The 14,967-nt window shown below is 36.0% G+C and overlaps 1 protein-coding gene across 2 annotated transcripts in view; it reads left to right on the top strand.

Moving 5' to 3' along the window:
* Positions 1 to 14,967, top strand: part of LOC126365897 (serine/threonine-protein kinase Genghis Khan) — a 323,790-nt gene that overhangs the window by 172,004 nt on the left and 136,819 nt on the right. For both annotated transcript variants that reach the window (XM_050008618.1, XM_050008619.1), the window contains exons 12-16: positions 2,566 to 2,672; positions 5,293 to 5,752; positions 10,266 to 10,415; positions 12,508 to 12,632; positions 12,773 to 12,881. In XM_050008618.1, coding sequence (XP_049864575.1) covers positions 2,566 to 2,672; positions 5,293 to 5,752; positions 10,266 to 10,415; positions 12,508 to 12,632; positions 12,773 to 12,881 — 951 coding nt within the window. The remainder of the gene's footprint in view (positions 1 to 2,565; positions 2,673 to 5,292; positions 5,753 to 10,265; positions 10,416 to 12,507; positions 12,633 to 12,772; positions 12,882 to 14,967) is intronic.

The following is a 14,967-nucleotide window of genomic DNA, read 5'->3' on the forward strand; positions in this document are numbered from 1 at the left end:
AACACACGCGAGACAGATTGAGATAGTAATGCCAACTAATAGTTGCAGACCTCTCTTTCAAAAGTGTATAAGTTTATAAAATGTAGTACACACGCGAGACAGATAAATGTGAATATCCATGATAGATGCACTGTTGCTATTTGATGCTTCTAATGTGGACAGTACTTTTTATGAAGTCATTAGTGAGGGAGATTGATTCTCAGAAAATTGTTGTTAAAAAAATGCCTACCTCAGCCTTTAACCCAGGCATTCAACTGTACAACAGTCTTCCATCAGAAAATAAAAAAAAAAGAGGAAGTATCTGACTTTGTTCAGTAAGAATCTAAATATCTTCTTGCATGATAATTGCTTTTACACTGTGTCTGAACTTTTTGTTCTTACGCGAGTGAAAAAATATGAAAGTGATTGCAGGATGATTTTTGCAAAAGAAATAAACACTAATTTAAAATGTGTGCAAAAAAAACTTGTGTTATACCACCTCCAACTATTAGGTAGTGGTGTGCAACATGTTAAAGAGCCAGGCATTCAAGGTAGTGGATGGCTACATCTTGTCAGTGCAGATAGCTGATTATTTGCCACGTACATGTAGAACTTTATATACTAATTTGGCAACACTGAATTACGAATAGCATAATGAGTTGCAGATTGGTGAGCAGTAGAGGTTTAAGGGTGGAGTAACAGCTGGTTTAGGTTATGTAAGCAGGGACATGGCTACATTTGGGATGTGAGGCTAGGATTTTATATTGGATGACCTTCATCTCATAGGTAGTCTAAGCCAACACAAAGAACATTGAATTTTTCAAGACCTGTAAAGTATTGAATGATGAGGGTCTGTGGTTGCTTCATAGTGGTGACAAATCATTTTTCATCAGAAGAAATGGTGCAGTGAGTCCATTGCTAGATTAGCTGGGCAGGATATTATCAGTCCATAAGCACTCTGGCAAACTTATTTGCAAATTAGAATAAGCTTTGCTTTGCATTGCAAACACTGTACCCACAAGTGCCTTTGTTGTGGAGGAGAACGAGCTGCCACCATGGAGGCACTGTTGCTCTTGCTGCAGGCAATACCTTTTGTGAAGTCATTACTGAGGTGGAGATCAACTGTCAGGGCAATAATTCATTGAGAAAAGAAGGAAGTGCAAAGACAATTAGGGAGTACGGTGTTAAGGTTCTTGAGAAATAAGCAGAGACTGCCGAATGTCTAGTCTAATCGGTAGCAAGAAGAGAAAAGCAGCTCACTGAAGTATATAATTATTCACAATGAAGTTCTGAGATTTACTCCCATGCTTGTGGTAGTTAAATCTTTTTTAAATCTTGACCTGTTAGTATTTGCTCTTGTACTTGTACTTGTGTTTGCTCTTGTCCTTGTGGCCACCTGTACCACAAATTTTTCAGAAATTTCCACATGTAGGATATGAGAAAGCTCTGTAGGTGAATCATAATATATCAGGCAAAATGATGAGGATTGATGGCTGATAAAATTACATCTTAAATCAAAAAATGGATAAAAGTACCATATGTATAATGTTAAGGAAAATAGTAGCACCATAGAATGTTCGTTTTGGACTGTACTCAGGACACTGGAAGGTTGAATTGCACCTTCCTCACACCTCTCTTCATTAGTCATCACTGCCTTGCCCAGGAATGATACATCTTATTTTGACATTTACTATATTTTGATCAGGCCTTGTTGGTTATTCAAAAGTTTACTTGTAGCTTTGTGAGTGCTGCCAACTTAGGTAGTGTACAAATGTGTAGTGCTGCAGTAGTGATTATGCGATGAATGGTTTATTGTTGTTGTTATTGCTTTGTTGTATTTTACATTAAATGGTATTATGATACGAAGGAAGCTTTTGTCTGGAATCAAATTGTGCATATTATGATGAGCACTGACCCCCTCCCCCACCTCATGGTTTGTTAATTATTGATTGGTATGCCCAAATTTCTAAAAAAGTCAAGTGGTACACAGTGACAAGAAGTTTGGGAGCCACTGGAGTAATGTATTATGTAAGTAATTTTTATAATGGTCAGTTGGGGGAGTACGGGTCATAAATACATTCTTTTAGAGCTGTTGTAGAAATTGATATTGCTATTGTGGTCATGAAATACAATGTTCTCGTGACAAGAAGCAAATTTTTGTAATATTCTCCAGTCAAATTAAATTAACAGTCAAACTAACTGTATTTTTCTCTGTAGTTCGAGTTTAGGAACAATTGAATTTGATTTCGAAGAAATATTCCTCTATTTTTTGCCATTGTCTGTTGTATAGTATGCAGTGTTGGTTGTTTACATTGATCACTTAGGAGATGCATTGTTTCTATTAAGTTGCATGTAGTGAAAGTATAGGTGCCTATGTAAAAAGTGTACTAGTTTGCTCCATACAGGTATTGCAGTTAAAACTGGAGTTATTTTAAGTGCTGTTCTAGGCCAAATAAACATTTATTGATGGAGTGAAATGAAGATATGTATGTTTATTACTGTGTGGTTATTGACAATTTATTGAGATAAAGTGAAGTATTAGATTTCACGGCATCCAAAAATCTATGTTCTGCTTGTTTTTGGCAGGAAAACCTTGATGTCCAAGAGAAAATTAAACTTCAAGAGAAGGAACTTAAAGATGCTCTAAGCCAGCGGAAGTTAGCAATGACAGAATACACTGAAGTGACAGACAGGTAACATTCTTTATTATATTGTTAAGCTAATATTATGTATATTGCTATGTCAATATCTAACATTGATTCCTATTGTTTTGTAGGTAATTTTTTTCTAGTATTAATATAAACAAGTTAAACACTTGTTACACAAAATAGATTGCGGAATGTAACATACAGATGCTGTGTGGTTGATAATTGTTTTTCAGTGGATCAGAACTATATACCATTCTCTCTATTTTAAAAATTTAATTCAGCTGCAGAAGAATCATTCATCAAGTTCTGTTAAGTCCTTATGTTTTGACAGAGATTTCTCTCACAGTATAATCTTGAATAAAATTGACACTAGCTATATTGGGGGGGGGGGGGGGGGGAGATTACAGTAAAAAACCTCTTTCTTGAGGAATCTGTGGAGACCAAGTATTTTTTCCTTAAACAGGGGTTTCCCTTAAATGGGGAATGAGTCACCCAGAATCACAGTCCAAGCATATTTAAGTGACATAAGCGCTATTTAATTACAAACTTAACCAATATCCTACACTACATATTTAAATACATTAAAAACACATATACATATATAATTGCTCTTTTCACAGAATACAGCGTTTATTTTTTAACAAAGTCAAGAACTGATTCATCTACATGAAAAGAGGGAAATTAGTACCTGGGGATATTAATTCCTTGTACAGCAACTGCAGAAGGTTGAGTAATGGCCCTCTCTTCCTCCTCTTACTCCCCTTTTCTTCTTCTTCTTCTTCTTCTTCGTTCTTCATTGTTGTCACCACTACTTCCTACCTTACAGCATTCATTCACATGTACTTCACACATCCCACATTTGTCCCAGGTGCAGAAGTATGGATGTCATCATCACAGACAACAAAGTCCTGAAATGTCACATTTTCAAGAAAATCTCTGATTCTACTCCTTTCTTCTCCTGGAAGAATTTAATCTTCAACTGCAACTGATATACCCCAACCACCCATTGTGAAACAGTTTAACAAGTTCTGTTGTGTTACACAATTCAAAGCAGCAACAAACATATGTATAGTCTGTACCATGTTGAATCTCATCACTTCCTTCCTCTCAAGGATTGTTATTGAGTTTTGCATGACTGCTTCTCATATTTCGCTTTAACAGTGTATGTCATGCCCAGATCCAGAGGCTACATGTGAATAGTGCATTTCAAAGGAAGGAACACAACATTTACATTCTTCAGAAGTATTGTTGCCTGAGATTCTTTACCCTTAATGGAATGTGTTTTAGTAGGAAGTAAATTGTTAAAGATGCCAGTTCTGTCTGTATTGAAAATTTCTCTTGCAATTTTGAAAGAATATTTTCCACATCACAGAATGTTGACTGGTGAAAGGTCTTCTGGGAAGATTAAAATTGAATACCAGACCAAGACTCTAACTTGGGACCTTTGCCTTTTTTCAGGCAAGTGCTCTACCAACTGAGCTACCAAAGCACGACTCACGACCAGTCCTCACAGCTTTACTTCCACCAGTTTGGAAAGTAGGAGACGAGTTACTGGTGGAAGTAAAGCTGTGAGGACAGGGCGTGAGTCATGATTGGGTAGCTCATATGGTAGAGCACTTGCCCAAGTAAGGCAAAGGTCCCATGTTCGAGTCTCGGTCGGGCAGAGTGAAAATCTCATCCTGAAAGGTCTTCCTTTTGCATGCAGAGGAAGCATTGGCTTTGGCAGTGTTGCAGGAGTTGACTGTTACATGACATAATCCCCTGTCCTGTCAAAAACTGTACCTTCATCTATGATAGGCCAAAATATATACAACACTTTGCCCTGTAATCACATACAGTCTTCTCGAACAGCCTAACTTAAGATGTCACCAATGTGGTAAAAATCCCAAACTGTCTGTTTTAATGGCTTATTTACAGAAGATTTGATTTTTAACAGTACCTTTTTTCCAAAAATTTGTTTTTATGATTTATTATGCCTTCTGAGTTTCACTTTGCAGAAAGTCATGACTGATATGACAGACTAAACAATATAATATATTTTTTTAAATATCAAAACAGTTGCTGAAGAGTGCGAAGAATATGTCAGCCACAGTGAGAACACTCTTTCTGTAAACTGAATTTGTTGCTCTTTGTATCATTGTCTTTTCATGCTGTTATTGCAGTGGAATAGGTGCATGTTTCCTCCTGATTTACCAATCTAGTATAACAATTTTGTGCAAAATTGTTTGTGCATATCTGCTCTAAACATTTTCCTGTTGCTATAACCCACATACAGTAACTTTATTTACTCATACTTTGTTTCAGCAGACATAGGTAAATGATGTTACTAGTTATGACTGTATTAACTATTACTAATACATCTCTTTGTTATAAAATTTGTATGTTATTTGTGTGAATGATCAATGTTATTTATGTTTCTGATGATGCCTCATAATCGGTAACTATTTTAGATTTGCGCCTCCCTGAAATTCTTGCTATTTATTTGTACTAACTAATTCATAAACTATGTTATAAAACATTATGAAAGTAGACTGACATGATATCCTCTTTGTTCTTGTTCACAGCCACCTTAAGTGCCTTATTTCACCAGGGTTTATTAATTCTTTTTTGTGATCACTGCATGGCAATTTATGGCATAAGTTGAATGTAATATCTTCACTTATAGGCTGTCAGAGCTGAGACAACAGAAGCAGAAACTTTCACGTCAGGTTCGGGATAAGGAGGAAGAGCTGGAAGTAGCTATGCAAAAAATTGATAGCCTTCGACATGACATTCGCAAAGCCGAAAAACTTAGAAGAGAACTTGAAGCACGTGTAGATGAAGCTATGGCAGAGACAGCAAAAGAACGCAAACTAAGGGAAAGAAGCGAAGAATATTGTAAACAAATGGAGGAAGAAATTGAGAAGTTGCGACAGAGGAGTATTATAGTAGGAGCTGATATTTCTGTAGCTAGCCAGTCACATGCATCACAGGAAATAGCAAGGTTAAAGTCTGAGGTAGAAAAGCTCCAAGTGCAGTATAATGAGAGCTTACAGCAGCAACAATCAAGATTTAATTTGGAGTGCTCAAGCCTGAGAGATCAATTACAGGACTCAGAGAACAGGAGAGAGACTCTTGAAAGAGAGGTAAAGTATTATTTCTTGTATATTTCCACTCTCTTTGACAAATATGTTTAATGCATGTTTATTCACTCGTAAAAAAATTACTCATACCTCTTGTAACTGGAAACACTTAAACAAAATTTACATTTCTACAAGATAATTGCAGATGTGTCATATATGTGCTAGTGCTTTCCTCGTTGTTATTTGCATAACTTACAGTATTCTTTTGTGATGAATGCAATAATTTGTAATTGGCAAAAATAGATTACCCTTACTGATAGTAGGAGTCGAAGATAAATCCAAAGCTGTTGCATTCACATTTCATTTCATAAATCTGAAGAGAAAACAATTCAGACACAGTGGATATGGTAAAGAAGGGGATACATAATTTATATCAGGGTGTTAATTCATGAAGAAATTGTGGCAAAGGAATACATAATTTACATTGGGGTTAATTTCTGAACAAGTTGTGGTTATGATGATACTTGTAAAGTGTTTCCTTGGATGAAATCAAGAAATTTTTAATTTCTTTGTGGTGCAGTTAATCTAGACCATATCCTGGCATTTTATGACACCACACATCAAGGCAAGCAAAAGATTCATCTTGAGATCTCAGTTTGCTTCCCGTCTACATTTAATGAAAATTTGTGTAATTGTTTTGGAGTCATATACATTTTGCTGTCTAATCTAATTATGAGCGTGTACTTATTAACTTTGTGTAACATAATTTTACTTCATGCCCCAAGCTACAGTTCTCTGTGTTTACATTTGCCTATGCTTGTGCGATTTCTGCCAATAAGTGAAAATGTTATCACTCGACAAAATGAAGGACTGCAGATATTCAGTGGCCCATATCAGAACAGGCACTAGTTTCCAGATGTATCATTACAGGAATTTTTCTTCTGTTTTTGACTGATGCTGCCTCTTGTAGGACTGTGCAGCACTTTTTGTTTTTTTAACACCCTGTATACTATTTCCACATTAAGCACACTCTTCCTTGCAGCCTACACAAAATGAAGACAGTAATGAGTTAGCTGGCAAGTGAAAGAAGGACTATGAATGAGAACACTTAAACTGTGCCAGCTTTTAAGCTTTAATTATTTTTATAACTTTCTCTCTGCTTCTGTATCATGCATAACTGCCATTCTTCTGTTCATTGTCATTTCCATTTCTGTCCTCTTGTCAACTGCATATACCTGTATTTGAAGAACTGCAAAAACTTGAAAACTTATGCAGTTCTCTGATACGTAAGTCTACCTATACATGATCTACCATTTTATAGAGAAAAAGTAATGGAAATAAACACCATGTGTAAATTAATTAGTCCAATAAATAAAATTTCTTTTCAGAAACAAAAATTATACAGAATATGCATTAAGTATTTCATGAAGAGCAGTTGAGTTGTCATTGATTTTAAGCTGTGTATCACTGCTTGGTAAAAATTTATCTTGTATTCTCAACCATTCAACCTAGTGTATTTTTGTTCCAAATATCACTTCCTGTACATTTATCTGTATCAGCTTGAAGACATGAAGCTCAAGTGCTACCAACTTTTAATTGTGTCATAATAGTGACAAAATCTGCCATTGCATTTTTTTTGTTTTTGTTTTCTGCAAGTTCTTCAATGAAATGTTTGCTCTTTCTTTCTTGCACAAAAGATGAACAATAAGCAGTTCTTTCAAGTGATAAACTCTTTGTAGATAATCTTGTCTTCGAAGATACATTGTATCACTCCCAGCTTAGGAGGAATACTAAGGAATCCAACAGAATTACTTGTTTGTAAGACAGAAAATGTCTTCTTTTTTTGTGATAATACGCGAGTGCTTCATCTATGTGCATGTGCATGGGTACCCTGCAATTCACATATAAGTGTTTATCAGAGTATACATAGAACTAATTTCAGATTATTTCTCTACCATTCCTCTCTCGAGGAGCACATTTGAAAAATAAACACCTATATCTTTCCATGTAAGCACTGGTTTCTCCCTGCATATCTGGGAGCTAACAAAATATTGTGTCATTTAAAGGGGAAAAAATAAGAGATTGAATTTTTGTGTGAATATCTCTTTGCAACGTGCAATGCAAAACATCTTTCCTTTAATGATTGCCACCCCAACTCATATCCAACACACTCCCCTGTTTCAAACTGCCCTTCTTTGACCTATTTCAATGTCTTTTGGGAATCACATCTGTTAAGGACCCCTTACCACACAGCAAATACTACAGAAGAGTACAGTGAGCATCATGTAGATAGTGTCTTCACTGCCAATAAATGCAGTCTTTGGTGTGCCTTCCTCATAACATTTTCTAAGTGTTGGTTCAGATTTAAATTGTTTGTGATTGTAATCCTTAGATATTTAATTGAATCAACAACCTTTACATGTGTGTGATTGATCATCTAACTGAAATTTAATGGATTTTATTTAGTATCCAATTAGAGGAACTCACTCTTTTTATTGTTCAGGGTCAATTGTCATTTTTCACATAATGCACTTATCTCAGATTGTATCCTAAATTCTTTAGGTTGGAATATAAACTATATTGTGAAAAGAGTAGATTGCTACTTACTGTAGAGATGACACATTGAGTTGCTGAAAGGCAAGATGAAAACACAGCCACATAATAAGCTTTGGACCAAAGCCTTCTTTAGAAAAGAAAAATGCACAAACATTCACACAAGCTTCCACACTTTACACATACTCATGACTGCTATCTCCATAACAGGATTCCTCTGCGACATTAAATAATGTGGATACTGTACTCCATACCATTTTGCCGTTTTACACATTTATAAGATGTTAAGTTTCAAAGTGTGATGAAGAAAAGTCATGTTATTGGCCAGATTGGGAGGGATGTGAGGTGTGATTGCTTCTGTTAACGTGTGTGTTTTTCTTTTCTGAAGAAGGCTTTGGTTGAAAGCTTATACGTAACTGCCTTTTCATCTTCCCTGACTGCAGCTGTGTGTGTCATCTTTACGATCAGTAACAATCTATTCTGTTCACAATATTGTTGATATTCCTAAACTGTTTTTTATAGACAGAAAACAGCAGAAGGCTTATAACAATTGCTTGAAGTGCACAGTTGAAACTGTCATTGGATGTGGTGATACAGTTGAAACAAATTATGGCAGTACTTACAGATGAAATCTTGAACAGTTTGTTATTAACTGATTATGTTTTTTCCTCTATCCAGTGGTGCATTTTGTATACATACAGAAAGAAGTGCACTCAGCTGTGAATGAAATAGTTAAGTGTCTAATTGTTCACTTCAAGAAAACTCTGCCCAGTGAGTGGCAGGCATAGCTGTATTGATAGAAGCCAAATGGCCTTGATCATTATTGACTGTTTTCTCAGCTCGGCCAACTGGTCATCCTTAGCTAGCAGACAACATTGTGTTCAGTCCATCTACTTATACGTAATCGAAAATAGACATAATATGCAGTGCTAAAGCCACAGAAATATTTCATGTAATTGAGTTTGAAACAATTTAAATGTATGGAAGCTTTGCACACAGTATTGAAGCTAAGATTGGTAACTACTGAACGCAAGAGAATCGATCTGAAGTTACAGTCCATATCTGACTTATATTGTACTAGTTGCTCCTGTTAACCACTGGGTTGAGAGTCTTGAGAGAGCGTATGGTTAATGTAACTGAATTGCTGTAATGACAGATAACCTACACCATGCTCTTTACGGTGATCTGCAGCATTCATATGTATAATAAATCTAAGAAACAGAGTTAAATTAGATAAATAAAAAAAGGAAAAAGGAATGTAAAATTTACATGTAACAAATAAAACCTGTGTCATGTATATATTAACAATAGTAATTTTTTTGGTTTATCCCTCAGAAAATTTCATTTTAGCCCTCAGGGGGTTATTACCCTCCGATTGGGAATCACTGACTTAAACAGATGTAAAAGTGATTTACACCAGGAAAGAGGAGCCAGAAGCAAAGGGAAAAGCTATAGACTAAAACAAAGTTTAAATGGAGATGTCTGCAAGGAAAGCGGGTGTTGTGTGTCACTTTCTTTCTCATACATTGATGTCTTTCCTTGTAAGACATAACTCATTATAATAGAAGTTGATGTGGACACTTGATTTTAATCATTTTGTTACCTTAAAAGTGAAAGTAGATTATCCTTTCGTAATAGCAAACTGTTGCTCATACATAATGCTTCCCGTAAGTGATAGAAAGGGAATGTGTGTCAGTCAAAGTCCCTTCAGGATATTTGCTGCACTGTTAATTTTCAGCAGCTACTACATAAACAAATGATCAAAGTAAAGCCTCACTGCTGGAAAAGTGAATTTGAATATTTGAGAAAAGGGTTAATTTACTGAACACATTTTTTTAAAGTTTGGAATGCCATTGCAAGCTTTTATCTCCACCTTTATTCTTCAAACTAAAATCTTGTGGGCAGTTTCAAATTTATGAAGACTGAATGCACTTAAATAAGATGTAAATATATTCTTCAGTCATAACTAGATTTACAATAACACAATTCTGATACTTACTTAAATATGACATTTTTTGGTCAGGTACAAGCTGTTAAGGAGAAATTGGATGCCACGAGACTTGAAGATTTGACTGACAGTGAGGAGACAATTGCAGAGCTCAAGAGGCGTCATGAACGTGAAAGACTGATGTTATTGGAAGACAACAAGAAGTTGATGATGGACTTGGACACAGTCAGTTTAGCTCATATGTTAAAGAAATACTTGAAAGTAGAATATGTTAGATTACGCTGAGTAATCTTAGATAGCTGTCGATCTTAGTTTAACATTATCAAATTTGTATGTTGTTGGCTTTTAGTTCAATTTACCTTCTGTATTTGATAAGGTTCTATGTAGGCAGTTGATACAGGAAATATCATCTCTCGCTGTGTAGTTGAGACATTGGCTGCTAGAAAAGCACCTAAAGAGGACTGAACTTGCAGCTAAGATTTTGATTATTGTCCTCCTTCAGAGCTGACACAGAAACAAAAAATACACATCAAAACGCAGGAAATTGTCCCAGCACTATGGTCCAACTGTGGTAGCTCTGAAGGAGTTATCATCTAACAGCTCCACTAGCTCGTTTTTGTAATATGCCTGTCTTCTGCTCACTGACTCAGCTGTACAGTGACAGCATATCCCCCTATTACATAAAAAGTTAAATTGTGAGATAATGAAATTTTCCCCATTTCTGTCTGAAGTTTTAAAACACAAAAGACATGTTTTGCCTCTCATAGCTCTTTCTCAAAATACTCTTTTTTTTAGTTCAGTAATTTGGCTGTCTGAATTTGTATATGTGTGTTAGGCATGCATTGTTTCCTTCACTGCAGGCTTGGTGCAATGAATACTATTTTGTTCTATATGGAAAAAGGCCTTCGTTCTTATTTGTATATTTAAACTTGAGTTGTGTGAATTGTTTTGTTATTTGCTCTGCTTCTAATTAGCAATTTGTTTGAAATGATTTGAGCTATTGTCTTTGTATGTGTCTACCATTCATTTTCCTAAATATGTATAACTCTGTTGTGGGAGTATTTAAAAATGTTGAATGAAATACAGACAGTGGAATAAATAAAGATAGCCACTTGATGCATAGGTATTCAGCTCCATGATGGTGGTGGTAGAAAGACTTATGATGTTAAATCATTAGCTACTGTAATCAGTGAATTCTCCGTAACAGTAGCTGAAAGCAGGGAGAGAAAACGGACCATCAAAAGTGATCCAGCAGTGTGTCCAAGTCAACTGTTACAGAGAGATCACAAATATCATTATCCCACTAACAAGCAGTATCTCAACTCTTTTAAATGTGATGGGATTTCAACCAAAGTACTGAATGAAACCTTCTGCTGACTTGGTAGCATCCCCTTTGATGTGTGTTTGCAATCAGTCAATGAATTCAGGCATATTTCCTGAAAGATTGAAGTATGCAATTATAACACTTCTTTGTAGATATTAAAGTAAGCAAGTGGCTTCTAATTAGGTCTGTCTCTCTCCTTCCTGTGTTCTCCAAAATTTGTGAGATAGTAGGTAATATCAGCAAATTCTGTCAATAACATTTTAATGACTGCTCAGTTGGGTTTCACAACTAAGACCGTACAGGGAATTCTGTTCTGGTAGAAACAACAAGAAAAAAATTCTTTGTATCATTTTCTGAGACCATGCTATGGCCTTTGACTGTATATGTCACAAAATTCTAGTTGGGGAACTAAAAAGTTGTGGATGGGAGTCTCCCTTATCTTTTAGAAAAGAGAGGCACTTATTAAAATATTGTGGGATGGTAGATTGTGATCAAATGAATCTCTTGGAGAAACCAAAAATTTAATCCCCATGTGCAGAGGCAGTATTCAAGGGGGTTGTAGCTTTCATGTGTCATTAGGAAACTGAATTGTTGCATTTTGTTATTTCATGTTCATAATGTGTGCTTGTATGTCCTGTCTTTACTAGAGCTTCTGAGTGGCTTTTTCCTCTCTGTTTACACACTATGCTTGCGTATAGTTGCCCTCCATGTTTGCAGTTTGCATCAGTCATAAAGGAATTGGGATTCTAACAGCTCATGACTTTCAGTATTACAAGCCAAGGAAAGAGGAGCAGTAGTTAAGGTACTTGGTTCTCATTCCAGATAAGTAATGAAGACTGTTTAGTACGATGAGCTCAGTGAGATGAAGGTACTACATTTTGTAGTCTACAGAACATGTTTGTTGTATAACATTTAGTTACAGAATTATTCATAATATTATTAATTCCATTTTGCTGGGTTATATGCCAACCATCAGTTTATTGTAATTTGCAGCTAACTGAGAGTGTAAGTCGAATACAGAATGAAAGAAGGCAACTCGAAGAAGAATACGAAGAACTGAGAAGCAAGAAAGATGCTATCGCTCAATGGGAGGCGCAGATTAGTGAAATAATCCAGTGGTGAGAACATTGTTTTATTTCTGTCAGTAGTTGAGCTCTATCTCTATCATTAGTTGAATAATAAGTGTACAACCCTTGTTCATATTTTACCTTAAGACAATCTCCATGAGAGAGAGAGACTGATCATTTTCCACCTCTAGGGTAAGTGATGAAAAGGACGCAAGGGGCTATTTACAAGCATTGGCAACAAAGATGACTGAGGAGCTTGAGTTCCTCAAACATGCTGGAGTGTCCAGTGCAGCCACTGCTGTAAGTACCATTACACCCATGAACCAACTCCTGATTTTGAGCAATATTGTATGACATTGCTGGTTTTAATTAGCTTTTTTTGTCTTGCAATAGCATTGTTTTGTGTTTGAGAGAGATTTTATCTAAACCAAGATTTTATATTTTGTTTGCCATTAGAATTTACTGTTAGCTGTCTCCTTTTTTGGCTGTGACAGAATGTTGGCTAGACTGGCAGACTTTGAGTAAATTTGTTCTAACTCAAATTGCTCCTCTGTGCCACACTCCCCCACTAAAGAAAAATGAGAAGCAACATTTTGTTTCAGTTGCTCAAGATTCAGGAATCTGGTTGTATAGCCTTTATGATTTCATGATAAAAACTTTATCCTTATTTGTTTTGTAATGTATACTTTTTGGTGATATGCCCCTGACTTCTTAAAATTTCTTAATCCTCTCTGTTAGATAATGGATGCATGGTGAACATTAGTTCTGGGTGATGTGCCAGAAACATCAGGTTTTATTCATGCTTATTTTAAAACAAACTTTCCGTGGATTAAAATCTTCATATGGAATAGAGTTAGAGAATTTCATACCATAATGGTACTGATGAATTACAGAAATACTCCTAAGATGTTTTGTTGTAAATGCTGGAGTAGATGAGGGTAGTTGATTAGTGCTGTGCATATATTTGATGATGTACTCCACCTGACAAAAGAATTGAAGCACTCAGAAGACATGATTGGATGTCAATGTAATTACATACACATACAAGCTATTGGTGGTTATGTAAATTATGAGAGTAGAAATTCTCTGAGACAGGTAGAATAGCCACCGTAGTGCATTAATATTATTCATGTTAAGTGTTGTTAGCAGCCTAGGTGGGGTATATAAGGGGTGTGAACAGCTTCAGTTGTTGAGTGATCACTGATCACTGTAGAGGACACTGACATCCTACATATTCTTGTGAGATAGCGTTATCAGCTCCTGACTGAGTATGAAAGGGCTCTCATTGTTCGTCCTCATTATACCAGATGGTCATATCAAGCAGCGTCCAGAATTAAAGAGCATTCAGATGTGACAGTGGCCTGATATTGGACGGCAAGGAAACATAAGAGGAGGCATACTTGTGAACATTCCTGTCAACCACATCTGAACACCATAACAACAAGCACTTGTTAACCCCTTCACATTTGCACCTTCCATCCATGAACAAGTAATCAGCTTGCTGCAACATAGTTCGGAGTCTATCAGCTGCTGGACTAAGGAATTACTATTCCACACAGAGACTACCCCTAACACCACAATACAAACAGCTGTGTTTGGGGTGGTGCCATGACCAGGAGGCATGGTCTGTTGATGAATGATTTCAAATTGTGTTTAGCAATGAATTGCAGTTCTGCATTACCTTGGATGACTATTTACCCTGGACATTGGGAACAGTTACAACAACTGTGTGCCACATTGCCTCAGTAGACAATACAATGACTTTATTACACTGTTCCTTACCAATGTTGTATTGATAAGTGGGTTCATACTGCTGAGGAAATTTGACTTGATTTTGTTATCACTGAAATAACATCACCAACCCCCTAAAAACCTATTAACTTTAGTTTCATTTAGTCTTCCCTGCTGAGTGATTCACTTTCTTTGTCAGGCAATGTATTTATTTTCAAAGCACTTGTATCTACATTTGCATTATTACCTTTTGGAGAAAATATTTAACTGTCTCTGTTTAGTAATGCAATAAATTATTGTTAACAGAATAAAAGGATTTTGCAAAGGAGCAGAGGCAGTTAGTTGTGATCTGAGCCAAGATTGTATGACTATGCAAGAGCAAAAAAGTGAAGGTTATTGACTGATGGAACTAGATAAAGCAAAGCTCTTTAAATGAGTGAATGAACAAATGAACGTCACGTAGACACACCAGTTTTAATCGTAAGTCCATTAGGAGGAATAGTAAGTGCCGGAAAGTATTTCAGCAGGAGTATGTGGAACCAGATTCTTCCAGAGGAAGGACTATTTTCTGAACTAGTAAATGTAGAATAAGGGATCCTAATTTGATTGATAGTAGGCAAAGTGTGGCAAAAAAAAGGAATGTAAAAGAAAAACA

Source organism: Schistocerca gregaria, chromosome 4 (assembly GCF_023897955.1).
Source record: "Schistocerca gregaria isolate iqSchGreg1 chromosome 4, iqSchGreg1.2, whole genome shotgun sequence".
NCBI classification, from domain to species: Eukaryota; Metazoa; Arthropoda; class Insecta; order Orthoptera; family Acrididae; genus Schistocerca; species Schistocerca gregaria.